Source organism: Hyaloscypha bicolor (genome assembly GCF_002865645.1).
Source record: "Hyaloscypha bicolor E unplaced genomic scaffold K444scaffold_15, whole genome shotgun sequence".
Taxonomy (NCBI): domain Eukaryota; kingdom Fungi; phylum Ascomycota; class Leotiomycetes; order Helotiales; family Hyaloscyphaceae; genus Hyaloscypha; species Hyaloscypha bicolor.
In genome coordinates, this window is record NW_020194517.1 from 437,030 (window position 1) to 464,086 (window position 27,057).

Genomic DNA, 27,057 nt, shown 5'->3' on the forward strand with positions numbered 1-27,057 from the left:
TTATTTGCTCTTCCTTCCCCTTCCTCTCTGTTCAGGGTTAAAATTGTATTTAATGCCCGAGCTAGTAAGGGACATTTAACCACCCGCCAACACAGAGAGACTCGATGCTTTCTATTCCCCCATCCAATCAACATATCGGGCTAGGTCGGATGGGAACAGTGACCAACACTTAAAGCGTAGTGCAGCACGTGCCATCCGCTACCTCAATGACTTCACCTGTCAAATGTAACGGATCTTCAACGTCAAAACAAAATGCACTCTAACTAGGATGTCGGAGTCACCATTCCTAACAAGGTAATTAAGAGATGAGAGTCCCAGGGCTTGGAGCCTTCGAATCTCCTTTTCTTTCCCCTGTCAAAACTCGCAGCTTTTTGTTTGAAGAAGTTACATCAGCTTGAAGTATGATGACACTTAGACTCAGCAGTCCTGCACCTCTGCTCAAATTTCTCCACAGACAATGTTCCTCTAGACTCATCATATCCGTTAGTTCTTCATTCAATTTCAAAAATATCAATCCATCACGTTCAAGGAGTCTGCATACTAAACCACCCAAAATGGCAGCAATCGTCGACACAGTCAGATCCACCATCGCCGAGAACTTCGGCGGGGCAAGGTACCTCCCCCCCTTTCTCCTTCCTTCATTTCTTACTAATTCCAACAAGTCACTCCCTCGCAAAACCCGAACATCAATTCTCCCTCTCCGAGGTCCCTGACTTAAGTGGGAAAGTGGCACTCGTGACCGGAGGGTCAGAGGGTATAGGATATGGCTGCACCCACACGCTGCTCTCGCACAATATAAGCAAGCTGTTCATCCTCTCGCTTTCCCAGGAAGTCGTCGATGGAGCGTTGAATTCGATAAGCGAGGAGATGGGACCGGAGGCAGCGAGGAAGGTTACGTGGGTCAAATGTGATGTTGGAAATTGTAGGTCGAAAAGATTTCTATTCTGGACAGCCCCATAAAATTCTCCGGAGGCAATGTCCTAGAGTTTCCTGTGAAGGGAATTGCTGACTCTATCGTTATGCAGGGAAGGCTGTGGCGAAGACAGCAGAGGAGGTTGCTGAGAAGACGGATAGACTTGATATCTTGATCTTGAACGCAGCGAGGGGAATTATGACCTACCAACTCACCGAGTATGGAGTCGATCGGCACATGGCGGTGAACCATTTCGGGCATGTGATCCTGGCAAGTCATTTGATGCCCCTAATGAAGAAGACTGCGGAGAAAGGGGACTTCGTCAGGATCGTGACGCTGGGATCGAACGCTCACCAAGCTACGCCTTCTGACTGCAAATTCGAGAGTTTGGAGGAGTTGAACACAGATCTTGGACCTAATGGACAGTATGGCCGAGCGAAATTGGCACAGATGCTGTATGCGAAGTTCTTGAACAAGCATTTGACGCAGGGGAAGGAGCCGAAGATCCTGGCGAATACTGTACATCCTGGGTTTGTGGATACGAAGATGAGTCAGGAGGATATACACGAACCCTACCCACTTGGCGGTTATGCGATGAGTGTGGGAATGAAGCCATTTAAGAAAGATCAGTGGCAGGGCTGCGTAAGTGCTGTCTTCGCTGCCACGAAAACGGAGAGGAGTGGCGAGTATGTCTGTCCACCTGCCATTCCGGAGAAGGGGAATGCGTTGTTTCAGGATGAGAAACTGGCAGAGAGTTTGATGGCGCTGACGAGGAAGGTGGTTAAGGAGAAGATGTATGAGGAGAGCATAGGGAAAGGGTGTCCGATGGAGTTTTACTAGATGAAGCACTCTATAGTACTAGTTATTTTGGGGACAATGGGCACTTGGACGAAACATGGGAAGCAACAGTATTCATGACATTGATGCTAGCCTTTTACTCATCTCCTGCCTTTCCCACGAGGTGATTTTATGACTCCGCCACGGCCTCTGTGACCACCGTTTCCATGCCGTTTTTCTTCGCCCAATCCTCTCCTTCCACTAGCAATCCCACCTCTGCCTCCTCTCGGACCGCCTCTGCCACCTCGGCCCCTGGAGTTGTCCCGAGAATTGCCACCGATCTGCTTTTTCACAACCTTCAGATCATCCTCATCGACGTCCATCTCATCGTCTTCATCTTTACTCCTCTTGTTCGAGAACTTCAGTCTTCCACCTCTGCCTCTCTGAACTGCATCTCTCCCCTTGATAGCTTTCACATATGCGCCCACGCCACCTTCATCATCTCCTTTGTCATCAGCCGGGGTATCAAGAACCATCGCACCATCATCGCTATCACCATCAAGTAACAATTTGCCATCCAGATCAAACCTTGCTTTCGTTTTGCCAGGTGCGCGTCGCTTGAGCGGTTTCGTTGATGAGATATTCGCCAGCGCTCTACGATCCAGCAGATCAAGAGGTTCGTCTTCGTCTTCCACGATATATGTCTTTCCGCCTTTCTTTGCCCCTTTCTTGCTCTTGCCGAGGACTTCGTTGTCTGAGACATCCGATCCATCTGAGCCATCATCACTGCCGTAGATAGCTTCATCGTATTCGCTCTCGAAGCGGCCTTTCCTCTGGCCAGTTTCGCCTTCTTCATCGCTACCTTCGGCACCTGCTGCTTTGGCGGCATCCTTATGTCTTTTATTTCGCTCTTTCGTCTTCCGAATATTGGCGATGAGCTTGCGGTCTTCTTCGGGACTGTATTGGTTTATAGTAGAAGCTCCAAATCGGCGAATCATCCGTTCGAGGATGTGCTTGACTTTCGCCTTGAAATGTGCTTTGTGCTCGTGACTCCATACCATTAAATTTGGTATTAAAGTCTTGAGTCGGGGGAGCATGAGATCCTCAGGTAGACTGATGACACAGACTTTCACAAACCCCAATACACTTCGGACGATTTCGCGGTTGTTGGAGGTGAGGAAAAGATCTAGGGTTTCAACAAGTTCGGAGACGGTTTCTGGTTTAAGAGCAGCCCGGAACTGGTAGAGAATCCTAGTCAGTGCTGTGATACAAGCTGATTGCATATGTGGCGAGTTGCCCGCCAAACCAGCGCTGACCATGGTGAAGTATTCTTCGAGGGTTCCTTCGACTGCTGGGGTATCCTTTGGCATGTGTGCTACTTTGTTGTTCTCGATCAACACACCAGGAGCTGCTGCAATCTTCTCACCCATAAGAACAAGAAGGTCAAAAGCAGCTGTTCGGGCACGCTCATTGACTTCCTTGCAAGAGATGACAACCTCGGAGAGAATTGCAGGGATAAAATGGAGGGAGTCATTCGGTAGGAATGGAATGAGTGTCGATATTGCGGCAAGTCGATCTCTCTTCGCTGGAGCTGATACTTTCTCTGCACTGCCGAGAAGTAACTGTTGAAGCTCGGCACTTCGTTCTTCCAAGGCAAGCTTGCCAACTGGAGATTCGGCTAGTCGGGGGATGAGCTTGTATGCTTTCTTCTGCAGTTGTGGATCGTCATCTTTGATGATAATTAAAGACGCGATATTGAATAGAGTGCTGAAACTTTCTCTCGGTAGATAGATGGAGATGGTAATGACAAGGTCCATGAGAGTATGGCTCATAGGTGGCATCTTATCTGTTGCGCTCTGCTGCTTTTGCTTCTGTTTTTCTGCCTGCGTTTGCGTCCCTGCCTCGGAGAGTGACGACTGCAGCATCGTTGTGACCCGCTCAAAAGTCTCCATGATCTCCTTAGAAGGAGCAATGCTCAGATAGGCATTGATGCAGCATAGGATATAGCCTCTGTACTGAGGCAAGGTCTGGCTGTAGACATTAAACAGAACAGCTAGCATATTACTTGCGAATCCTGACAAGTAGTCGAGGTTCTTCTGAGCAGCAGCCTTTGAAACGCGATGTTGGAGAACAAGATCGTCCTCGCCTTCAATGTCAACAATCGCTTGGTTCGACTCCACTAATGTCTGAAGAGCTCTGCAGACGTCAGATCGCAAGTTGACTTGCTTGTACAGTAGATTTGAAACCAATTCTGCAAATTCTTCGTCAAACGACTCGACCAGATCCAATGGTAGATCACAATATCCGGGGAGGAGCGCCCATATTTGCTGAACTAGAGTCTCGAAAATCTTGATCTCCATGGTCTTTTCAGCTTCACCATGGTCGATGACTCTTTGGAACATCAGTTCGCTGAGCGGAACGAACTCAGTCTTAAAATGTTGCAGATTCGTGTTGTTAACATAGTCGCGCAGAATAGGTAGCATCCAGGCTCGTCCAGGCTGTCCTGGCTTTGGTTTTGCAAGATTGAGGGGTAGGATCTTGAGAACGCTCTCTGGCCCCATGGCTCGAACAGCTTTCCCAATGATCTCATCTGCCTCTTTCTTGCCACTAAAGGATTCGTTGCCACGAAGCTCGCCAATAGTTTTCACAACATCAGCTAATATGGGATCTGCTTGCCATCGAAGGCCGTCGAACATGGCTCCCATGACATTGAATGTTTCCATCCAAGCAGCCTGGTATTTGATACTCAAAAGATCCACTGCCACTTTTGCAAGCCTCCGCAGGATTTTCTCGTCGTATATTGACGGCTCCAAGAGAACAGAATCCGGGACGCAATTTGCCATAAACGAGATCAAACATTCCGAGGCAGAAACTCGAATGTTGTGTGATAAAGATGCCAGGAAGGCTGAAATCAAATTGAACAACTCCGGGAGCTTTTGGAAAGTCTCTTCGGGTTCGATTTGCGCAGAGACGTCATAACCTCTCGAGAGCACAGCAATCCAGGGTGGGAGGAGTTGGGAGTCATTCTGAGATGGTCGTAGCTCTGAGATTACCTCCAACAGCCTCGGCAGTTTTGAGGAGGATTCGTCATTCGCCATACCCTCGAAAATGATCTCGAAAACCTCGAATGCAGCCATAGTCATATATTCGTTGCTAGATTTTGAGATATTGAGAAGCACTTCGCACAATTCTTCGATCTTCTTGCTAGGCCAGCCTCCCGAAGCAGCCGCGACTGTTTTGACCAACTGTAATGCGTGTATCAATGCCGGTTCGTGCTCGGTTGTCTCGCTTTTCCTTTGTTTCTTTGCTTGGGTTGATCGCGCAGCAAGTTCACTCAAACTCTTCAAAGCGGTCTCAGCACACATATCTGCAGCAGGGTGATCAACAGCTGGACTCGGTGGTGGGTTCTTCAAGACATTGGTAATAGCTTCTTGTGCCCGCTTCCTGATCTTCGGCCTGTGATCAACTGCCAGATTTAGGAGACCAGCCATAGCTCTTCGGGGGCCGATTTGTGTTTGTGAAAGTTCCCATGCCGCTGAATCTTGAGCAACCAATAATGACTCGAGGCATCCTATCGAAGGTCTGAGCAAGGGAGCGTCTGCTTCGGGGAAAGTCAAGGCCGGGGCAATATTTGTGAGGATTTGTGAGAACTTCGAGCGGAGGAGAGGCTGCGGGGCATATGGAGTAACGACATCGAGGAGGTAGACAACCGAAGTTGCTAAATCTTTATTGACGCCTGCTGCCGAGACAGCTTGTCGAAGTAAGGCAAGAAGTGCTGCGAAATATCCAGTTGGTGAGGGTTCTGTTTTCTGGTCCCGCAGTGTATCCTCCACCGCGGACAGTACAATGTGTGTCTAATGTCTTGGTTAGTACACTCTATTCAGAATGGCTTGGAGATGGTTAATACTACCTGATGCTGGTTCTGCAGCTTCGGCGATCGGATCTTGTCGAGCTTCTCTTGGAGAGACATCTTGAACGAGTAGATGGGCCCTTTGCGCCTTGCTGCGAGTTTTGTCGAAAATGTCTCTCGCAAAAAAAGTTTCGCGATAATCGATAGCAAGCGACCACTTGCGCAAAGTCCGCCGTAGCGACAAGGCTCGGCCCAATATCTGGAAAACGTGCCCGGAGGGCTTGTTGCGTTTGGGATTAGCTCCGGATCTGCTCGTCAGGTTTGCCAATGAGACGAGCCATTCTGAACAGTACGCACGTGGGATGGAAAGTACTGCGAGCTGGCCTGTGCTTCTTGCCAGGGTCAAACTCTCGGCCTGGGCTTGCTCATCTTGTCTGGTGTGGAGAGGCGCTGGCTGGCGGGAGAACCAGCAGCAACAGAGCACCCTGACTTTCTGTTGCCTTCGACTGCGAACCGTCAACATCTGGCCTCATCCTCTGTCGTTGCACAATATTACTTGACTGTAATCTTTGCCAAATTTCTGAATTGCTTCGTCTCTCCTTGACTTTTGTCTGTTATTGCCCGCGGTGCGCATTCCGCTGCGCTTAGCCTTATCGCGCCTTTCTACTCCCTCCACATCTCACTCTCCAATTCCAACCAACAAAACAGAAATCAACAACCATGCGCTTCTCTACCGCGACTCTTCTGGCGCTCCCGCTGCTTGCGGCTGCCACTCAAGAAGCTTCTCCTCTGGACCAAGCCAAAGCCCAGGCGGAATACTGGCTTGGGAAGATCGCCTCATACATTCCAAACCCAAACAAGCCTCACAGTCCCCAAGAGCCCGCAGCCAAGGCCGGTGGCAGGACTCTCAAAATTTTGACCCTTAATGACTGGGAGCAAACAATTCGATCAAGCGTTAAGTCTGCAAGCACAAAGCCTGAGGAGTGGTGGATTCTAGTTACTGGAGGCAACAAGACCTGTTTCGGCCAGTGTGGACAAATCGAAAAGGCATTCAATGAGACTGCTCTCTTGTGGTCCCACAATCCTGCCGCTCCGCATCTGGGATACCTCAACTGCGAAGCCCAGCCAGTACTCTGTAACGCCTGGAGCACCGGAGCACCAACTCTTCAGATCTTTGAGGTTCTCCCTCCTCCTGCCAAAGTCGATGTTCGCAGCAAAGGTTTAAACACTACTACGACCACTGTCAAGACATTCACAGATCTCCACGCTTCGAAAGCATGGAAGGAGCAGACTCCTTATGAGGGCTTGTTCCACCCATTCGATGGCTTCTTTGCTAAGAATGGTCTTGCCGTTCCCCTTGGATATTTCTTCTGGGCTTTTGCCATCATTCCTAGCTGGATGTTTATGATTGGTATTTCGTTCCTTAGCAGAAGCATCATGTAAGCCCCGAATTAGGCTCTTGGTCGAAATTATTTGCTGACAGCTAGTTTAGGAGCAATAGAGCCATGGGCACTCAACCAGCGAGACCAGCAGCTGGTGCAGCACCAGCTGGAGGAGCAGCACCCGCTCGCGTAAGAGGCGCCCCGCCGGGTGATGGCGTATCCTATTTATACTAACTCTCCATAGTAAATCGAGGATGAGATAGAGAAGGCTGTGCAGGAAGGAACTTTCACAAAATGGTTAGGGCAATAGGGTGGATTACGGGACTCTTCATGGCATGGTTTCATGGCAGGCTGTGTGTGGGCTCAGAAAATTATATAGTGATCAATCATAATTCCATTGGGTATCAAAACGCCTAAAACCCCCACCCATGACCCTTCCCATGCGTCATTTCTTCTCACAAGACTTCTCTAGTCTTTCTAAACCCTCCAGGACTTGTCCTCGAAGCTGTCCATTTGCTAATCGCCCATACCGAAGATCGCTAAGTCCTCCAACCGTGTTCCGCATCTCTTCCAGCAAGGTGCCCGCTTCTTCATCCAGCCTCCTGATCTCGTCCTCCACATCCTCAACTGCGCTCTCCAATTCAGGTAATATTGAGGTCAGCGTATGTGGGTTTGAAATCGGTAGATTAGCACTCTGCCCGAATAACTATTTCCTATCAGCATCACATCTTTTAGCATGAATCCCGCTTGGCTTACAGCAGTCTCAACAGCCACTTCATCATCCTGCTCCTCCTTCTCAGCTTCCCTCCTAGCCCTCACAACTGCCCGTCTTTGCATATTTCCCCTCTTCACTTCGGCAATGATATTCTTGGCCACGGCATCTGTGATTCGTGCCCGCTGATTCTGGAGATCTCGGTAAAGGGCTTTGACTTGTGGGGAGGATTGTTGTGATTTGGGGAAGAGCTGGGTGAACGATTTTAGGGTTATAATTGCCGGGAGAGGAGCAGGTGGGAGAAGAAATGCCGAGAGAAGGGTTGCTTCTGTTGGTGGCATCGTGATAGTTGTGTGTACGTTGGTGGTTTCAATTGTGAATGTTCAGCAATGACGATGGGCTTGCTTTGTTCTTTCCTGACTTGACCAGATGTCGTTGTGTAGAAGAAAGTACAAGAATGCCCACTACCACCCAAGGCACTCAACTAAAGAGGAGTAAATTCGGTGTCGACTCAGTCTTGTTATTAGAACTACTGAGGGCGGCAGGACGCGACTTGGGAAACGCGGTTCTTCCCCGGCCCGACCATTGATCCGTAGTTTACTTTATTTAATCGTTCACCTCCTCGCTTGGTAGTCCCCTCAATTTCAGAATACATCACGACGCGATCCCCAACTGTAACTGGAAAAGCATCAAGATGGCACCATCGAAGCCTGCCCAGGCTAACGCGCCTTTTGCGAAGGATGAGCGAGTACTATGCTTCCATCATGAGATGCTGTATGAGGCGAAGATTCTGGATGTCCGAGCAACAGAGGATAAGGAGAGTTGGCAGTACAAAATCCACTACAAGGGCTGGAAGAATACGGTATCTTCTCCTAATTTGCTTGGTAGAGTTGAGAGTTACTAACTCGGAGTAGTGAGTGCTCACTTTCCTTGTAAGGTGACCGTTGCTTCCAAAGTTGGAAAGAGCGTCTACCCAAAACTTTTCTTTCAAGTCGTCGAACTTTCGACCTTCACCCCAAGAAAACATCCCATGCTGTCCATTTTTTGTCTTTAAATCAGTTGCCCAGAGTATCGAAACAATGGCTCGTCCTCTGCGAGAAAAAGATAAGGACAAAGTCCAGAACATCTCTGCTAACCACGTGTGGAATAATAGCTGGGATGACTGGGTCCCGCAAGACCGGGTGCGCAAGTTCACGCCAGAGAACAAAGAGTTGGCTGCACAGCTGCATAACCAAATGAAGTTGTTGCAGCAGAAGGCTCCGAAGTCTGTTGGCAAAGGTCCCGGCAAGAGAGGTCAAAATGGTTCAGATTTCAGCTCTAGAAATGATAGTGAAGAGCTAGGTGGTAGCGTTGCGGCTGCACCAGGCAGAGGAGGCCCAAGGCGGAATCGGGATTATGATTTGGAACATGTAAGCAACTTCCTTTTCTTTATATTTTGCTTAATGTCGTTTGGGTCTGGATATTGTGGAGAAGATTCCTCCATGCACTTGCGAGCTACTGAACATCTTCCCTGCTGGGGTTGGAGCCCTCACTGGACAGCCATGACTAGCCTCACTAGTCTACGGCATTGATCACATCGCCCTCCTTTCCCTGGACTGGACTTAGGACAGCTTCTGAACCCACCTCCGGGTTGCAAGACAACAGTATGCTCAATTGTCAGCAATTGTGTTGGTCCACGATCGTGACTACAGACTTCAGTTGTCTACGACGCTTAAAACACAAGACGCAGTACTATATCTTAAGCTCGCACCGCAACAGATCTTCTCCCCAGTTGGCAATATCCTTGCTTTTCAAGGGGTCCCTGAGCTTAGTCGGGCTTTGAGAATACTTTGAAGCTCATCGCTGATTTGACTCATCTGTTGATCCAACTTGGACATTGTGTGCACACTACATGCCCCACTTGTTTCGACATGCACTGTGCTCCTACTAAGATTTTGCATCATCTTATTGACTGTTCTCGGCACGCTTTCGATCACCAGATATCTGGAACGAGTTTGTGCCAATGTGCTCGGTTACTTGAAGCTACTGTCTTTTGATGGCTCACTTCCGGTAGCTTCTGTGACCTGAGCCATTTTCAATCAACAGCCAAGCGATAGCTTCAGACTCTACTTCTCCCAAGGTCATTCTGCTCTTCATACCGGCGTCCTTGCCATATTGCCCTTCGTTGGCTCACACGCTCTCACTCCCAAGGAGAGGAAGAAGGCGCCCGCAATCGCTTTCGAAAGTTTAGCTACGGTCTCTTCTATTGACATTCACGTCGTCTTCTAGTCTACGACCTAAGATTAGTACGAAAACACGAAGTCAGTACGTTCCCAAAAGCGATCCAAACTACACGCTCTCACTCCCAAGGAGAGGGAAGAACGTATTCGCTATCGTTTTCTAAAGTACGACTACTCTCTCTTCCACATCGATTCCAATCACGAAACAACACGAGCACACGAACTTGTAGCGTTTCTCAGAGCGATGTCATTTTCCTGCATGGCACGGTAAATCGCACGTCCCCAACCTGCCAGAAATTGCTTCCCAGGACTACACATTGGTCTCGTCCCCTCCAAGTCTTACAACACAAAACAGCCCCTTTTGCACTCGCTCCCGCTCTCACTACACAATGTCCTCAATGCACGATTCCAATGACGACTCCGAGTGCACAGTTGACTGTGACTTCAAATCGATGGGACCCCGTGCGAGCGCCACTGATACGTGCCGTCCCCGTAGTGACGGAGCCCATCAATCAGTAAGTCATGATGCCCTCCGACCTCTGTGGGAATATGTTCTGATATTTAACTTAACTTAGAGCAAGTCGGTGATTCCACCTCCACTTACATCAAGTGGCATGCCCCGTCTTGGTCTATTTGATCCACCCCGTGGCATGATACCACTGATTACACCAATTGCGATTGAGCCTGGCAGCCCTAGCATTGGTAGACCGAATCAGTTACGAGACAGGGAGCAGAGTGAGCAAACGACGCTCTCGGCCTTGGCCTTTCCACAGATTTCTGCCATGGCTTCCTCGTCAGGAGCGACCGCCGGTCAAAAGAAGCGCAGCTTCCCCCCCTCCGCCCATAAAGCATTGCGTGCAAAGAGGGGAAAAGATGCACTCAAACGTGGATATGTACTGCCTCCACGTGGAGCTTCAGCGAAGGAGAGACGAGCAGCCAGAAAGGCAGCAAAGCCAATTCTCCCATCGACCACACCTCAATCTAACCCTGGTAGCTCGCTTATTGGCATGTTCGGTGATTCACACAACAACGAGAACCGAATCGAGGATTCGATGCAAACTCCTTCAATCCCACCGGTCGCGGGACAATCGGATCCGGACATCTCCTGTCCTGGCAATTTTGATCGTCCACAGACCAAAGAGACCCAGATTCAGGACTTGAAGATGGCTCGATCCACTGCACGATCCAAAGACAACAACTTCCGAGCATCCTGCCCTGATTCTCAATTCAATTCAATCTTTGAACAGAATGTAAGTTAAGCTCTTCAATCCTACTTCCCCGCTTTGTCTATAGATGATGAGAAGTATCACCTACGTCATCTCAAGTTACAAAGACGAGCCGGTGCCGTTCTGATTGAGCACACACACTGACTCCACATTTTCTCAGGGGCAGGGTACTTTGGAGTCTGAGTTTGCTCCTTTACCAGCGTGTGCACTGGGTCAACAAGTTGCCTTCGACGAGTCTGTCTCAGTCTCCAATCCATATCGAGGAAATTCTGCAACAATGCATGGACCTGGCCGACAAGCCCCCTCAGACGAGTCTCTCCCAGCTTCCGAAGCATCTCGAGAATCATCTGCCTCTGTAGCCGCGCGATCTTTGGGTCTACGAGTCCCCTCAGACGAATCTGGCCCGGCGTCCAACGTATCTCGAGGAACTCGTCGAACTAGACGCAACCCAACCCCGACTTGGAGCATCCCAGGACACCCTGATTGGGACGTTATTAAGGTCCTCATGTCCGATGACATGTTGGCGCCTGATCCACTTCTGACCCTACCAAAGCCCAATCATACCTACCTCAACAGCCAAGGCAAGCTCAAGGATCCGTTCAAATACGCCCTACCAGCCAAGGTCGAAAGCCCTCCTCATCCGAAGCTAGTAGAGCTCAAGAAGAATGGGAATTACACGGCAGCTCACGGAATCTACTACAGGGATATGCAGCATGATCGGAAGGCTCCCATTGCAGGAATCGCTCCGCCAGACCCACGTAACTCTGTAGTCAGAGACTACGACTTTGACTTCGGATTGGACTTCTTTCCTGGTCTCGGCGCCTTTTTTAACAATGTAATGACTAATGGTGAATCCCAGGAAGAATCATTTCACGCCAAGCCTGCTGTCAAGCTCCTTATACCCGACCACATCAAAGCAATCCTCGTCGACGACTGGGAGAACGTCACGAAAAATCTCCAGCTCGTCCCACTTCCCGCCGCTCAACCTGTTAATGCTATTCTCAATGATTACCTGCAGTACGAAAAGCCACGCAGACAAGCTGGTAGCGCCTCGGCCGACATCTTGGACGAAGTTGTTGCTGGTCTGAAGGAGTACTTTGAGAAGTGTCTGGGCCGAATTCTCCTGTACCGGTAAGACGATTAAAAATGCCTATAATTGTGGATGTTAATGCCTACAGCTTCGAACGCCAACAATACATTGAGGTCCGTGAAGGAATTACCAAGGGAACGGGTGATTTTGCAGGGAAGGGTCCAGGTGATATCTATGGTGCGGAGCATTTGTGCCGTCTTCTCGGTACGCCGCTCTTCCTCTCCATACAATGCTGTGCTGACCACCATAGTCTCCCTGCCAGAGTTGATCGCCCAGACCAACATGGACCATCAATCTGTCAACCGTCTCCGTGAGGAACTCTCGAAGTTGACCAACTGGCTTGGACGAAATGCTCTTGTTTATTTTGTCAACGAGTACGAGACCCCCGGCCAAGAATATACCGAGAAGGCGAAGAATCTCTAGGTGGTTTCGTATGGTAGCATTGGCATGGAGAACGGCGTCACCTGATATTGCGGTATTGGAAAATGGGACTGTGGAGCGGAAGACTCGTTCGTCTGCCAGGTCTCATTTACCCTGCGTGCTCTGAGCACATCACATTGCGTTCTTTTTCTCCTTTCTGTCGTATTACACTTTTCCTTGCAACACATCATCGCAGGCACATCTGGTGGTTGAAGGAGCCTTGACTCGACTTTCGCCTGATTCCTGCACTCACACACCACTCTCATACATGCATTTGAGCGCTAATTCATGGCGCGCTATGATACACCTTCTAGACATCATAGCAGGTATCACTTGTAGGAATTGAGATATTTCGCATTATCCTTCTTGCAGTTGTGTTATAGTAATACTCATAACGTGCAACAAAGTTTGATCATGTTCTATTAGACTGCTATGAATATGCCTACAGAGTTCACAACACTACCAGACATCCGCTTTGTCCCAACCCTCACTAGTCAACGCGTAAAACGACCACCATCTCGAAGCCAGTTCTTATTTTGACAGGCGGCCACTGTTGAAATGAGAAATGTCTCCTATGTAGGTGCATTTCTGATCTACATGGTTGAACCGAAATGTCAGGGAGCCTTTATCATCATCCAGCATACTACAATTAATCCGCGCGTGTAGAACCCATTCCCGTTGTATCCTTCAAGCTACTTGTAGATAGTTCTCCCAACTCTCGCTATCTCTACTGTCTGAATCCACAAACCTGCCGCAAGGTTCACCGAAAGTGCGAAATAATTGGTTTGTGATGCTCTCGTTCCTGCTGCCACTATGTATAAGGGGAAAATTGGATTGTTTCTTTTGACTTTGAGGGCACGACGGACGTGCTCCTTGAGCTAGTCATTATTCCAGGGGCGATCGCACTTTGTAGAGGTGTTCTTTATAGCTGTTCATGTTTAGTTGAGTTCAATACTGGTGCTGATGTTAAGAGTAGGAAGCAGTTGCCCTCGTTCTAATATCTGTTACAGGAACAGTCTTTGTCTAATCCCAAATCTTGCTGGCTTTGTGATGTTCGGTCCAGCAATCGATTGTATGTTACAACTCGAGCCCAGATGAATCCAAACGCCATTGTGGGTTCCGCTTAATGTACAATATCGCCAGGATTGGCTTTGTAGAGTGTTCGAGACACGCTTCCGAGGCCATCCAGTCATTTCTCCACCATCATGATCCAAGTCGACTCATTCATAGCCTGCCAGCGCCTCCATGACTCGGCCGTGCTACCGTTTATTCCAGCCCAACACTTCTCCTGCTCCAATCTCGTCACCGTGGAACCGCGCTCTCCAAGTAGAATCCAGGATCCGGCCGCCGCTCAGCTTTCAGCTCCTCCTTGGTCAGTGGCCTATCCACTTCCCGAACTGCTACCAACTCCTTGACTCTCATGATCTGACCTGCGACCTCGGGTGTGACTGGGTAGAAGACTGTCTTCATTCGTTGACGCAGACCCAGTGCTTTCAACACTCCTTGAGTCCGTTTTGGCAGGCCGATGCCCGATCGAATGAGGGTTATTCGGAAGTAAGGCATTGTCTTGCAATTGCTTAGTTAATGACCAATTCATTCATTACTGTTCTGAACAACATACCTCTGTCTTGCAAGGACTTTGCCCTTTGTCGATGGTTAGGATGGAGTCCAAGCTGTCCCAAGAAAACCATTAGCGACTTCGGCATGTTCCGAAGCAGACGCGACCAAATGACGAAACGTCTCAACTAAAACCTTACCTCAAGACACCAAACATGGCATGAAGACACACCAAAAACATTGCACCGCTTGCTTCCACTATGACGATGGACAGTTCCTCCATCAAGCTCGCCGAGCTGCTCCGGCACGCGGACGATCTAGACAAAATCCCAGCCATGAAATCGGAATATATTCGCAAGAAAGCAACGGTCGATGCCCAGCTCCGGAGCGGGCTGAAAGAGCAATTGGAAATTACACAGTCTGGCATGAATGGGATTACCGATGGGCAAAGAACTGTCCAGCTCATCAAGGAAGAAATGATGAAGATCGATAAGCTGTGTGCTGAAGCACAGAACATGATTCGGGATTTCCCCAACATCAACCTCGTTTCCCAGACACATAGGAATTTCAGCGCAGTCGAGACAATGAGGAAGAATTTGGACAGCTTTAATGATCGGCTGGCGCAGGTGGAAATGTTGCTCAGAGAGGACGATAAGGATCTGGAGAATATGCCAAACTTGCTCACGGTGCACTATGAGTTGACGCAGTTGAGGAACATACGGGATGATTCCATGGAGCAGATTATAAGGGCGGATGATGCGGGTATGCAAGCCACACTGGAAGACTATTTTGCGAGGTTGGACGAGACGATTGAGTGGTTTGATGAGCATGTGGGAACCATTGCCCTCAATCTGATCAATGTGCTGATCAATGGGAATAATGGGTTGGTAGTAAGGCTGGCAGTTGTTCTTCATGAGGAGGAGAAAAGCGATAAGAGGGTTAAGGCGCTGCAGGAGGCGCTGAAGGATCATAAGGAGATGGCAGTCCGGTTCCAGAGTATTACAGATGGAGCCAAGACTGTGAGGGGATATAAAGAGAAGTTCTTACAAGCGATTAAGATCAACGCGGAGGGGCAGATAACAGAGACAAAGCAGGCGTTCTTGGAGGATCCGTCGAAGTTAGAGAAGAACCTGAAGTGGTACTTCAACGATCTCAACGCTGTAAAACAAGGGATGGTTCCTTTGATGCCAAAGAAGTGGAAGATTTTCCAGACTTATGGCAAGATTTACCACCAGCTCATGCACGACTTCCTTATTGGCATGATCGACGATCCGAATACCACCTCAGCCAATACTCTAGCTATTCTCAACTGGCCCGAGAAGTACTACAAGAAGATGGCGAAGCTAGGCTTCAAGCAAGACGAACTAGAACCTCCTATTCTGGATGGTCGGGAGAGTGAGCTGGTTAGAGAGTTCCGTCAACTCATTATCAGATTCCTCGACCAGTGGATTGATCGGATCTTCAAGACAGAGCAAAAAGACTTCGCAGACCGGAACGTGGATGGCTCTAATCTTGACGCGGATGAATATGGCTACTTCAGAACGAAGAACCTGGTTGATTTATGGAGAATGTTGTCGGAACAAGTTGACGCAGCTGGGAACTCTGAACGAATGGACGTCGTGGAAGGCGTGATAGATGCCATGATTCTTCGACTTAAGACAAGACAACAGACCTGGCAGAAAATGCTCGACGACGAAGCAGCCAGGTATTATGGCAATACTCCTGAGCTTGAGGGATTCCAAGCTCTCCAAGACTGGCTTGTTGCTACAGCAAATGACCAAATTGCATGTGTAGATGACAACGAGGAGGAAGGACGATTTGCATACCTCACCAGCTTCCGTCAAAAGTTTGAGCCTTTGGTCTCGCCTGTGTATCTCGAACGAGTTGACGTGGAGATCTCAACACTCCGTGATGGATACGTGGATCTCAGTACACACTGTATTGCAAAATTCGCACAGCTCATCTTCGCTGTGGACTTCAAAACAGTTATGCCAGATTTCTTCACACCTAGATGGTATGCCGCAACAGCAGTGAAGCAAATGGTGGTCACGTTTGAAGAATACGTCGGCGATTACAAGAACGTTCTCCATCACTCTCTTCTCGATATTTTCATCGAAGAACTCGCCGACGAGCTCCTCATCCGTTACCTATCATCCGTCAAAAACAAAGGCGCCAAATTCAAGCGTCAAGATCCCTTCAAAGACAAGCTATTCAACGACGTCTCAACGGCCTTCGAATTCTTCAACAACAATAATTACCTAAGTCCCGATGTTGCCGAAACCATTAAGCAGAAATGGAAAGTTACGCAGAATTTCTTGGAATTGATTGAGGCCGAGAAAGCCGCCGTGCCTGAAGTTTTTGCTGCATTCAAGGCAGAGTATTGGGACTTGCAGTTGAGCTGGGTGGAGGCAGTTCTTAGGTCGAGAGACGACTTTGACCGGAGTATGTTGAATGCTGTCAAGGCCAGAGCAGCGTCAATTGATGTCATCCGAGGCTTGGAGACGATAATGAGTAAGGTGAAATAGGTTAGGCTTTGAGGCTTGGGATATTTGGTTTGAGCGTGGAGTTCAGCGGGCATTTTCTGGCGTCAGGGGCCATACAGCTTCCGGTCAGATACTGGAAGTGTTGTACAGTAAATCAGAGATTCGATCATATTCCAGCCAAGGGGGGGAAATCAACAAAACATGAAAATCAAGCTTCTCAATGGAAAACTCTTGCTACTGTATATTCATCCGCAGATCACGTGCGGGGCTTGAATGACGCGATTCTGATTGGCGAAACGCGACAACATATCAACGACGCGATATCAATCCCTCATCGGGCCTCTAATATCACAACACAAAATGGTACGAAATCTAACCTCCATACCTTCGGTTTAATTATCTAACATGATCAAGGCCCCCGAACCAGAAATCCTAAAACGAAAGCGTTCGCGACCTTCAGATTGGTGGGCTGCTGCTCCCACGACCCCACAACAACACGATGAGCCCCCAGCGAAGAAGCGCGGAGGATCTTCCAATGCGCACGCGGATGGAAAGGGAATGAAAGATGCGCCTGCGGCGGGGAATCGAGGAAAGAGTGCGAAGGAGAAGGAAGGGGGGAGGGATGGAGAATATGGAGAAGAGGATGAGCTGCAGGAGAAGCCCGTGAAAGGGGGACGAACCTCTGGGGGCGGGGAAGGAGGCTCAAGAGCTGCTAAGAGAGCGGAAGGGAAGAAGGGGAAAGGCGCACAGGAAGCTGCTGAAGAACAATCGGCACCGAAGAAGTGTGGAAGAGCTACCGCCGCGCAGGTCGATGAGCAAGTTCAGGAGACCATGGCGGAGAAATCGGCGGCGAAGAGGAAGAAAAGACCTTCGGGTGGAAGAGTTGAGGAGCCTGTTGAGGTTGTAAAATCGTCGAAGCAGTCGAAATCCGTGAGACGTGGGAGGTCATCGAATACTGGGGCGGAAGTGAGGGCTGATACTGAATCTGCAGCTCAAAGGGATATCGCAAAGAAACGCAAAGTACGTCCAGCTGCGGAGAGGGAAATTGAAATCGAGGCCGAAGAACCAGATGAGGACCCAATTGCACCGCAAAAGCGTCGTCAACCTGCGAAGAGAGCGGAGGCTGAGGCTCCGATTGATGAATTGGTTGACGACGAGTCCTCAGGACAGAAGAAGAACAAGATTAAGAGGCGATCTGGTGCTGAAATCCTTGAGGCGGAAGCTCTTGCCTTAACGACTACGGAAGATTATGCAAAAGGTAGAAGACGGCCTCCTATACCCAAGCCAGGGGCAGTCGCGCCTTTCACAGATGATCATGATCGAGGCAGGAAACGCACCCGGCACCCAGATGCCAATATTCAAGATGTTCAACCAGCAGCTTCATCTACAGTCGACTACCAAGAAAGGGGCCGAGCGCGTACTCGTCGATCTAATATTGAACCCAAGGAAGCAGACATGGCCAAACGGCCGAAGAAATCGAATAATAGTCATCAAAGGGATCAGCGAGTCGAAGTAGAAGCCGCATCTTCAAAACTACAGCGTTCGGGACCGGAAAAGGGAGCCAAGCCTGCCGTTGAGAAGCGCACAACATCTACCAGGGGCTCTACGGCGGCTGAGCAGCCTCAAAAGTCCAAGAAGCGAACAAGGTCGTCTATTGAGGGAGTAGTGAAAAGGTCAGCTCCAGAGCCTTCAAATGCTCATAAGAAAGGCTCCAAAGGACAAACCCAAGAGGAAAAGCAACCTCGCAAGTGGAAGGATTTGGAGCGTGAGTCTCTTGTCCCTTTCTGATCCAATTGTCTTCTAATGCTTATAGAACATCCAGCAAGTGAACCTGTGAAGCGTCGGCGGATCCAAAAGCCATCGCAACATGATCACGATACCCATGAGCCCGAAGAAGCACCCATGTATCAACATTTACAGGCAGTGACCCGCAGAGTGTCACACCAAACTATCGAGTCCAAATGGGAGCCTTTACCGTCTAACTGCGTTGAACGAATCTCCCAATTATTATATGACCTCCAAAGACCAGTAGTCGTTCGTTACAACGACGAGCGGAAGAAAATGCAGTCAAGCACAGCCTTACAAATGATATCTCGCAGACTCGTCAGCAAGATTTCAAAGGGGCTTCCTTTTCCACAGGGCACACGGAATTATCGAGAGGACGATTTTGACTTTGAGAAGATCTTGGATCACACCAAAGCTTTAGAGGGTCAACTCACCCCTGCACTTCATGCCAATGAGCTTCTGGAGGCTCAGGTGAGCAAGGAAATGGCATTGCTCGAGTCCGAAAAGGAAAGGCTAGGGACGTTGGAGGCAAATGCAAAAACTGAAGCAGCTTTGAGAAGTGAAGCAGCCCGGAGATTGCACTCATTGCTTCAACCACAGCCGGGAACAATGGAGATTGAGGGATTGAAGGATGACATTAGCCTAAGTATTGGTCAAGGTGACCGGCCACTTGACATTAAAGTAAGTCTCGTTACTTTCCGCTGCCATCTACTAAGCTAACCCCTTCCCAGATCCAGAATGACGAGCATCTTCAAGCGCTTGTAAAGGAGCTGCATGGTCACGTGGACAGCATTCAGGGGAACATTCGACAGGTTCGAGGCGTCTCCCAAGCCATTTCTAAGAGTAAAGCTACTGTGCAGCTCACGCTCTTTGGCCACCTTGATAGTGTGCAGTATGAGGAAGTCGTGTTGGGAAGTGAGTGAAGGATAAAGCAGGAGAGCACAAGACACTGGACGAGCTACTTTGAACTGTACCTCGGGGATGCGCCGATCAGCGCTATGATTGCATGACATGATGTACGACTCTAGTAATGAAGCATAACTACCCAATAAAGATACCCAAAATTTGCCATCAAATGAGAATTCCCCGACCGAAGGTGAACTGGAAACGTGCAGGATGTACTCTGTACTCGTACCTGCTGGCTGGCCGTGGGGCCCCGAGGACCCTTGAGCCGTGCATTCGCTGCGGTTTTCTCGGTTTGTGGCTAGCCTTGAATCCGCCAGCCCCGCGTGGGATCTTCAAAGACGACAACCACTTGGCAACAAGAACCGCCAGTCGATGCCACAAGCTTCTTTTGAAGCTACGAAAGCTCTGGAGGATCGATGCTCATTGATTGAATATCCTCCATCGCTATTCATAGCTGACTCGACCACTTTGGGAGCTCCACTCCAAGAGCGCCTCCACACGAGACCTCAGCCGGTCCGTAAGACGACAGCGCGACGTCGCAATCCGATGGAAGCCCTCGAGGCGTAGAATCCAATGTCATGGAGCAAAATGGGGCAAGCAATGGGCACGAGACGAAGCCGCAGAAGTCTCCACCCGCGTCTGGCGCAAACAAAAGCCCCAAGAAGCGGCGCAAAGTAAATCATGGTTCGTCCAGCAAGCCAACGGCCTCGAACAACCTCAAGGATCCCTCTGAAACATCTACTGACCTTGGAACGTGTTCCTGCAGCTTGTGTGTATTGTCGCCGATCTGTAAGTCTTGCATTGGGTCTAAATACATGGAAGTACTCGGCGTATGCGCCTATGCGCATATTGTTTGGCAGAAGCTAATTCGATCTGGTATTTGACCAGCATATGACATGCGATTTAGTACGACGTCCTTTCCAATAATTCAGCCACTCGTGGTACACAATGTACTCTGACTAACATCTTTCTGTGACACAGGAACGCCCATGTGCACGCTGTATAAAGCGCAACATCGGACACCTCTGCCATGATGAGCCCCGCGAACCGGAATCGGCCACGAAAAAGTCGAAGAGCCAGCATAGCAATTCTGTGGCGGAGGATGTTGGGTCGCCGCCTGATCAATCACAGGCCAATGTCGAGAGTGGCATGAGCAATTCGTTCGAGGAGCAATCGCAAGATACCAGTCTCGACTTGGGCACAATCACTGCTTCCCAAGGTGGGCCCTTACAGATTGTTCAGCCATCACCTGTGTCAGGAATCCAGGCAAATGCCCTCAACAGCGTCAGCAATCAATGTAAGCTTGGTTCCTGCTCAATTCGCTGGTTGTGAGTAATAAAGAGAAACGTAGTTGTCGGGTATTCGAACGACTGGCTTGGATCTCAGAATCAATTTCACGATATGCATAACTACCATCCTTCATATATGTTCAATGCGCCGGAGGTTAACAACGAGTACAACCTTCTGAACGATTTTCTGAACAACAGTTTGCTTGATGACGGTGCATTACTCCCAGACGACACTTCAAACTTCTACACAGATCAACCTGGAGTCATGTTGCCTGGCGCAGCCAACACTAATGCTGGCCCTTCTGGAACGCAGCCTCAAGCAACTTTGCAACCCCCGGGAAACCCTCAAGGCAATTCCATTTCCAGACCAGCGAGTGTCATTCCGACTGACAAAGCACGCGAGTATTATCTTCAAGCCGCTGATCCGACTGGCAATGATGCGCCTGAAGAGAGAATGCAAAGATTGCTCCGAGCAAAATATGATGCGGGAATGCTGAAGCCCTTCAATTATGTGAAGGGCTACGCACGACTATCTGCTTACATGGATAGCCATTTGCATGCGGCTCAGAAGCAGAAGATTCTTCGACAATTAGATCGTTTTAGACCGAAGTTCCGAGAGAAGGTCCAGGAATTGACTGATATCGAGCTCATATATGTGGAAATGTGGTTTGAGCGCAGCTTGATGGAGTATGATCGTGTCTTTGCAAGCATGGCCATACCTGCATGTTGCTGGAGGAGAACAGGAGAGATATTCAGAGGAAACAAGGAGATGGCGGAGCTGATACATGTACCCATAGAGAAGTTGAGAGATGTGAGTGTTGGTAAAGTACGACCCTTGAACCCGTTGCTAAAATTTTGCAGGGCAAGATTGCGCTGCACGAGATTCTCGCTGAGGAATCGCTGGTCAACTATTGGGAGAAATTTGGAGCAATTGCTTTCGATCCAGCTCAGAAGGCACTCCTCACTTTCTGCTCGCTGAAGAATCCAGATGATCAATCAAAAGATCCAACGATCAAGTGCTGCTTCTCGTTCACAATTAGAAGGGATGATCACAAGATGCAAGTCACGTTATCCAGTTCCTTTTGGACATCATTTGCTGACGAACATAGTCCCTCTCTGATTGTTGGTAATTTCTTGCCCCAAGATCCAGTGAAGCAATGAGGTCTTTCTACAACATATTTGCCTGTAGATTAGGGGTGGTAAGTACATAAAAGTTGCTTGCTCGACAGGCGTTATTGGTCATAGGAAATCTTAGGTCGTTGCGAGGCAGCGACGAGCTGAGCTTGAAATACAGCATGACCGGCATGCCTTTTTCTTCTGTAAATCGAACGAAAACTTTCCGTCACGTCTATTCCCATGAAGTTTTCTTGCATTGTCAATAGATTTGTGACTCCTTTTTTCAACACTCGCTTCGTCTCGGCAATCTCTACTAAAGAAACACCGACTTCAAGCCTCGTCGATATTCATCCTTTCTAAATGACAACATGGCGCCCGCACAATCATCTCGGCCCGAGAAGGACAAACGTTTAAAGATAATCCTTTGCAAGTTCCTCACCCTTTTCGCCTGCTCTGCTGACTCGTCATTGCGCCCAGCGTTCGCAACAGACCTGGAAGCCCAGCTGCCTGCAGCCACCAGAGCAAGAACATCAGGGACGCTTCTAACCGAAATAGGAAATCAGTTATCAAATTTCCCCGCCAAGTTTGGTACGTTCGCTACTTCAAAATGCGAGGAGGTTGATCAAATTGGCACGACACTTTGGAATCTCTGCACCCGGCTTCGACGCGACGTCGAGTCCGACAATCCAAGAGATGTTCCGATCATTCTGCTTCTGACTCGCGTGTTCTCCTTTCTCCTGTTGGATGGAGCATATGAGGGTGGAAGGAATGCTCCTGGAAATCTAACGAGGCTAATGAAGATTGGAATCAAGGCTGGGAAGAGCTGCATAGGTTAGTTGGAGTTTGCCCGTAAAGTACATCTGCTGACACTATCTCAGAAAGGAAAGAAGGCGATCTGGCCCTCAAGGTGCTCGAAAAAGTTAGCGGATATGTCAAGCCAGATCCCGGGGCAGCGCCAGGGGACAGAGAAGCAGTTGAGAGGCTTGTGCCTGAGTATTATGTGCTCAGAACAGCTTTGGCGAGCAACATCATTGCGGTTGATCCCGACTTCAGCTGACATACGTGTAGGCCTGGCACCTCGACCAGCTCGATATAGCAGAGCATATGTTCAAGCTGTCGCTATCATCTATCCAATCCTTCGATTCGAATACAGCAGAGAGCTTGGCTGATGTCCTGTACGAGATGGGAAAAGATCTCCTGCATAAGCAGCAATACCAACTAGCCGTAAAGTGGCTAGAAAGGTCGTATGAAGTATTGAATGATCAAGAATTGGACAGGCTCAGCATTGATGCCAGCGAACTTCGAACATCAATCATGCAGACCTTGATCAAAGCCCTATTATATTTGAAGGAGCCTGGAGCAGTTGAGAGAGCTCGTAGCCTTGTCAACCTTCTCGAGAGTGTGCTTGGGGACAAATTGATTGTCTTATTACTGAAGCTGGAAATTCTTTCTGCGCCTTCGACGGAAGCTTTCGATTGCAGTCAATACAGCGATGTGCTACAAAGAATGACTAGATCAATACCCCTATCGGACGTCAACTTCAAGTTATTTATGTTCCACGTACGAAAACTGAACGACAAGAGTCCGAGTTTGGCGTGCAAGGCGCTCGATGAACTTCTGAACCTGCGGATACTGAGAGAAGAGCGGGAGGAGTACATTGAGAAAATTCTGATCACTCGAATTTGGATCACAGTCAGCCAAAGGGAAAGCCCAGAGACAGTGGGGTTGCTTCATGAGTTGTTCTCGTTGATCATGGAGAATATCAAAAATCCCATCAGCTCCGTGGCTACACATGGGGCTCATACCGTTCGTGGATCTTCCCTGAGTCGGAAAGTTGGGTGCTAATTGCGGTAGTTGTTGTGGAAACGTATCGAATCGAGTTATGCTGCAGGACAATTTGAAATGGCTGAGAAGTGGTGCCAATTAGCCACACATCAGATATTCGTGAATTCGGGGGAGCATAATATGGCTCGTATCTCGAGGTCAAAACCCTTCAGATGAATTGAACATGACAGTGTTGACATTCCATAGGAAGCTTCTCCTTTGTGCTATGGCAAAGAAGGACGTTGGCAGCGCTAGGGAGATCTTCTCCTCGATGTCGGACTCGACTAAGAACGAGCCCATGAGTCGGTTTCTCATGTACAAGATTGCAATTCGATGTGGAGAAAGTGATCTCGCCGCCGAGAGCCTTCAGATCATTAGCTCTGCGACTACGAAAGACCCAACACTCTTATATGCTTGTTGTTTGGACGCCCAGCAGTCCGGAAACAAGCTTCAAACCATTGCCGCTCTGCAACTTGTTCTTGATAAATATGGCTATGCCGCTCCCTCTGCGATACACCTACCGTCACTGCTCCGCATAACAATACAGTTGATGGTCCAACTACAAAAAGAATCGCAGAATACCGCAATTTTGGATGACATGGAAGTGACTGTGGAGAAACTGTGCAAAGCATTTGAAGGAGGTACTACCTCCAACACCTCACTTTAGAAAACTCTGACACATTATATAGCTGTATCCTCGATGCGCAAAACAAATGGCCCGGATTCTGTCTGGGATATTCGTGAGCTTGACTGGTTCTCCAAGAACTCATATAACCTTGTTATCAAGAATATCTCGAGTTGGTCCCCACGCCACTCTTTACAAATGTTAACATGCTGCATCGCCTTCATCGATCAATATCCGAAGGATATCAGCGACCAAATATCAGACGATCTTTGCCTGCGCAAGATGTTCTGCGAATTCTCGGCGGTGACTGCATTGCTTGCTCTGGCTCGTGGTGGAGACAATATCGAAGTCCAACTGCAAGACTATCTCAATCTTCGAAAGCATGTCGACAGCTTTGACGCTCTACTACAAGAAAAGACGGGTAAACTGGGGGAAGAAGCGGAGGAAGATCTTCTCCGAAAGCTATCGATACTGATAGCTTTTGACTTCGAGGCTGCTTGTCATTTGAAGGCATGGGATGATCTTCACGATATCATTCTGAAGGCAGAGTTTACTAAGAGCCAGCGAGTATACGAATTAATGGCGGATTGTATCCTGTGCTCCCAAGCTCCAACGCAAGGTATGCTACCCAATATTTTCCGTCCATCGGGCGAGAATTAATGGATCTGGCAGTTTCAGTCTCGGTTCTGAAGAAGATTGTCAATGAAGCTTGGGGTCTTGATACAATGGATGTTCCAAAGCTTGCCAAATACATGCGCTGCCTCTTCCAAATTGCCATGTTGGACAATATGGAGGTTGCCGAACAGCTCCTTGATCAGGCTCATGAACAGGCGAAGGAGGCTGCGGAGGTAAAGTCACTCCTGTCCATTACTGATAATTGAACGCTAATGATGAGCAGACCGATCAACCGTACCCGACGGAAGAAATCGAATGGATCGCTACTCGCTCTTTCAACTACGCAGTCGACCTTTACTGCGCTGGTGATGAAGATGGCTGCAAAAACTGGACAGCGAAAGCATTGAATATTGCTCATTATTGTTCAGATCAGGGTGGTTTGGAGAGGCAATTGCAGAGTAAGTTGCTGGTTTTGAAGCTTGATTCTTGATGTCCATGGGATTATGATGATGATTAGGGAATTTTCACGGCTATTGAGTGCTTGTGCTTGGGATGGCTTAATATTTGCTAGAAGGCATGTCTTGGAAGATATTGGCATGGTATAGTTGGCTTATGACATGTCATTGCAGAGGAAGGTACTATGTCTACCGCACAATCGGTCGCATTTGAGCTATTTCTATTGAAACCCCACCCCCAAATTCTCTTATCCTAGGCACTCCGACCGCTAGTCTGATAGAATATCGGAAATAGTGTTTGGCCGCTTTTGATGTTTAATCATTACTTTCTGAGAGTTAAACAATGGTATACAGTAGAAGTGGGTCTAGAAAAGGGACTCGGAAAGCCATGCAAGCACGCCAGACCCTTAAATTTGCTTTCAAATAATTGGCTACCGGGGAGCCATTGTACCTATAGGATACTGTGGGATTCATCTGCAAAAAGATGGGGCTGTAAACCAGAAATGCGAGAGTAACGATCTCGCTATTCCCCTCTTCACTCCAGGTTGCACGATCGACACCAAATCTCCACCACTCCCTCTCTTGAGTATTTAACAGATCTCACAACACGGTACACTGAAATAATCACTCATATGATTATATCGACACTGGTCGTATTATTGGTGGTATCAAATCAGACTCGATGATTTATACTTCATTTAATGGGGAAGAGGTAAGGTTCCCGCTCGAAGCCCAGAAGATTCTGCATTCAGCCGGCGGCTCAAGTCTGGTGTCCTGGAAATCAAGCTCCCTTTTTGAAGACAAGAGACATTGGCAACGAAGCCGTTGGTGACAGCAAGAATCGCTCTCAATTGGGAACTCAGGCTCACACTTCACGGCCTGTAGCCGGTTGCAGTCCAAGGAAACTCGAGCGCACCTTCTCAGCCACGGATTTCTCTGAATGTTGGTGGATGATGCTTCAGCAACAAACCTTGACGCGTCTAGGTTGACGCCTTTTCCTCTTCGGCGAAGCATTCTGCTTGTGAAGTGACAGGTATTTAGGTACCTCTTGATCGGGTGCGTCGAAGTCGATTCGAACATGGGCCACTTCATTGCATTTGAGAACGTCGATATCCTTTCATATTCGCAGAGGATATTAAATGCAAGCTGGAAATAACGTGATATGTCCTCTCGGAACAGCCTGAAATGGAAGTGACGAAAGATGCACTTTCCCAAAATTGCGACGAAGTTGCAATTCGAGATTTCTGGCACGTCTCCCCCCCCCCTCTTGCGTATTTCGGGAGAGCGGAACCCCGATGTAACGAAGCAAGGAATAGAGATGTGTTCCGATGATATGAGGCAATTATACCTCGTGTTGGGGAGAGGGAAGTCACTGAAGAACAAGCTTTGGCTGTATTCCTTCTGATATTGGGATCACAAGTAGTAGAAGAATTCGAAGAGGTTACAGATGGCTGAGGAGGGAAGGAGACCTAACACTGACTCTGGAGCTAGGAAGCTCATATCAAAGCCGAAGGATCTGGGGCGGCAGTCGCCGTGCCCTCAAGATCGTCATTTCAAATCTTTCCAGCTCCAAATGGTCTCAGGATCTAATAGTCAGTGTAGAAACACCAAAGACAGGATTTTTCAACAGTTGATGCGAAGATTACGACACGAGTGGAGAGGAAGGTATGGTGAATGACAGTGAGAGGATTCGTGACAACAGATGGCAGTTTGACAGCGAAATACGGGTACAGAATGCTTCTGTGGAGAGTATGCGTAGTCGAGAGGCAGTTGAAGCTAACTTTGGAATGCTCATATCATTATCACCAGCTTC

At 48.7% G+C, this 27,057-nt stretch overlaps 9 protein-coding genes across 9 annotated transcripts; 6 read left to right on the plus strand and 3 right to left on the minus strand.

The window, feature by feature from the left end:
• Positions 1 to 168: 168 nt before the first annotated feature.
• K444DRAFT_155139 (retinol dehydrogenase 12) lies at positions 169 to 1,802 on the plus strand. The gene is made up of 3 exons (XM_024870632.1): positions 169 to 613; positions 663 to 922; positions 1,026 to 1,802. The coding sequence occupies exons 1-3, from the start codon at positions 402 to 404 to the stop codon at positions 1,751 to 1,753; spliced, it is 1,200 nt and encodes a 399-aa protein (XP_024742773.1). The 5' UTR covers positions 169 to 401; the 3' UTR covers positions 1,754 to 1,802.
• Positions 1,803 to 1,851: 49 nt separating this feature from the next.
• Positions 1,852 to 5,697, minus strand: K444DRAFT_580416 (NUC173-domain-containing protein; the record flags this gene model as incomplete). Its single annotated transcript, XM_024877703.1, has 2 exons — positions 5,601 to 5,697; positions 1,852 to 5,544 (listed from the first exon to the last, which is right to left on the minus strand). Exons 1-2 carry the CDS (start codon positions 5,658 to 5,660, stop codon positions 1,852 to 1,854), a joined length of 3,753 nt encoding a protein of 1,250 aa, XP_024742774.1. The 5' UTR covers positions 5,661 to 5,697.
• A 296-nt stretch (positions 5,698 to 5,993) lies between these two features.
• Positions 5,994 to 7,605, plus strand: K444DRAFT_552236 (uncharacterized protein). The gene is made up of 2 exons (XM_024876577.1): positions 5,994 to 6,979; positions 7,033 to 7,605. The coding sequence occupies exons 1-2, from the start codon at positions 6,261 to 6,263 to the stop codon at positions 7,154 to 7,156; spliced, it is 843 nt and encodes a 280-aa protein (XP_024742775.1). The 5' UTR covers positions 5,994 to 6,260; the 3' UTR covers positions 7,157 to 7,605.
• K444DRAFT_607279 (uncharacterized protein) lies at positions 7,287 to 8,144 on the minus strand. The gene is made up of 2 exons (XM_024879143.1): positions 7,679 to 8,144; positions 7,287 to 7,628 (listed from the first exon to the last, which is right to left on the minus strand). Exons 1-2 carry the CDS (start codon positions 7,973 to 7,975, stop codon positions 7,368 to 7,370), a joined length of 558 nt encoding a protein of 185 aa, XP_024742776.1. The 5' UTR covers positions 7,976 to 8,144; the 3' UTR covers positions 7,287 to 7,367.
• A 138-nt stretch (positions 8,145 to 8,282) lies between these two features.
• On the plus strand, positions 8,283 to 12,847 carry K444DRAFT_607280 (MRG-domain-containing protein). Its single transcript, XM_024879144.1, has 5 exons — positions 8,283 to 8,495; positions 8,788 to 9,043; positions 11,939 to 12,210; positions 12,258 to 12,373; positions 12,420 to 12,847. The coding sequence occupies exons 1-5, from the start codon at positions 8,329 to 8,331 to the stop codon at positions 12,590 to 12,592; spliced, it is 984 nt and encodes a 327-aa protein (XP_024742777.1). The 5' UTR covers positions 8,283 to 8,328; the 3' UTR covers positions 12,593 to 12,847.
• A 714-nt stretch (positions 12,848 to 13,561) lies between these two features.
• Positions 13,562 to 14,121, minus strand: K444DRAFT_607282 (uncharacterized protein). The gene has a single exon (XM_024879145.1). It carries the CDS (start codon positions 14,057 to 14,059, stop codon positions 13,892 to 13,894), a length of 168 nt encoding a protein of 55 aa, XP_024742778.1. The 5' UTR covers positions 14,060 to 14,121; the 3' UTR covers positions 13,562 to 13,891.
• Positions 14,122 to 14,365: 244 nt separating this feature from the next.
• Positions 14,366 to 16,863, plus strand: K444DRAFT_607283 (exocyst complex component Sec6). Its single transcript, XM_024879146.1, has one exon. It carries the CDS (start codon positions 14,407 to 14,409, stop codon positions 16,669 to 16,671), a length of 2,265 nt encoding a protein of 754 aa, XP_024742779.1. The 5' UTR covers positions 14,366 to 14,406; the 3' UTR covers positions 16,672 to 16,863.
• A 2,794-nt stretch (positions 16,864 to 19,657) lies between these two features.
• Positions 19,658 to 21,965, plus strand: K444DRAFT_607285 (transcription factor Zn cluster transcription factor-like protein Rds2). Its single transcript, XM_024879147.1, has 7 exons — positions 19,658 to 20,004; positions 20,087 to 20,109; positions 20,209 to 20,226; positions 20,302 to 20,617; positions 20,672 to 21,420; positions 21,471 to 21,667; positions 21,719 to 21,965. Exons 1-7 carry the CDS (start codon positions 19,899 to 19,901, stop codon positions 21,768 to 21,770), a joined length of 1,461 nt encoding a protein of 486 aa, XP_024742780.1. The 5' UTR covers positions 19,658 to 19,898; the 3' UTR covers positions 21,771 to 21,965.
• K444DRAFT_607286 (SPO22-domain-containing protein) lies at positions 21,771 to 25,549 on the plus strand. Its single transcript, XM_024879148.1, has 10 exons — positions 21,771 to 21,808; positions 22,061 to 22,151; positions 22,203 to 22,556; positions 22,604 to 22,743; positions 22,794 to 23,531; positions 23,580 to 23,707; positions 23,757 to 24,190; positions 24,239 to 24,793; positions 24,847 to 25,022; positions 25,073 to 25,549. The coding sequence occupies exons 2-10, from the start codon at positions 22,094 to 22,096 to the stop codon at positions 25,277 to 25,279; spliced, it is 2,790 nt and encodes a 929-aa protein (XP_024742781.1). The 5' UTR covers positions 21,771 to 21,808; positions 22,061 to 22,093; the 3' UTR covers positions 25,280 to 25,549.
• Positions 25,550 to 27,057: the final 1,508 nt, after the last annotated feature.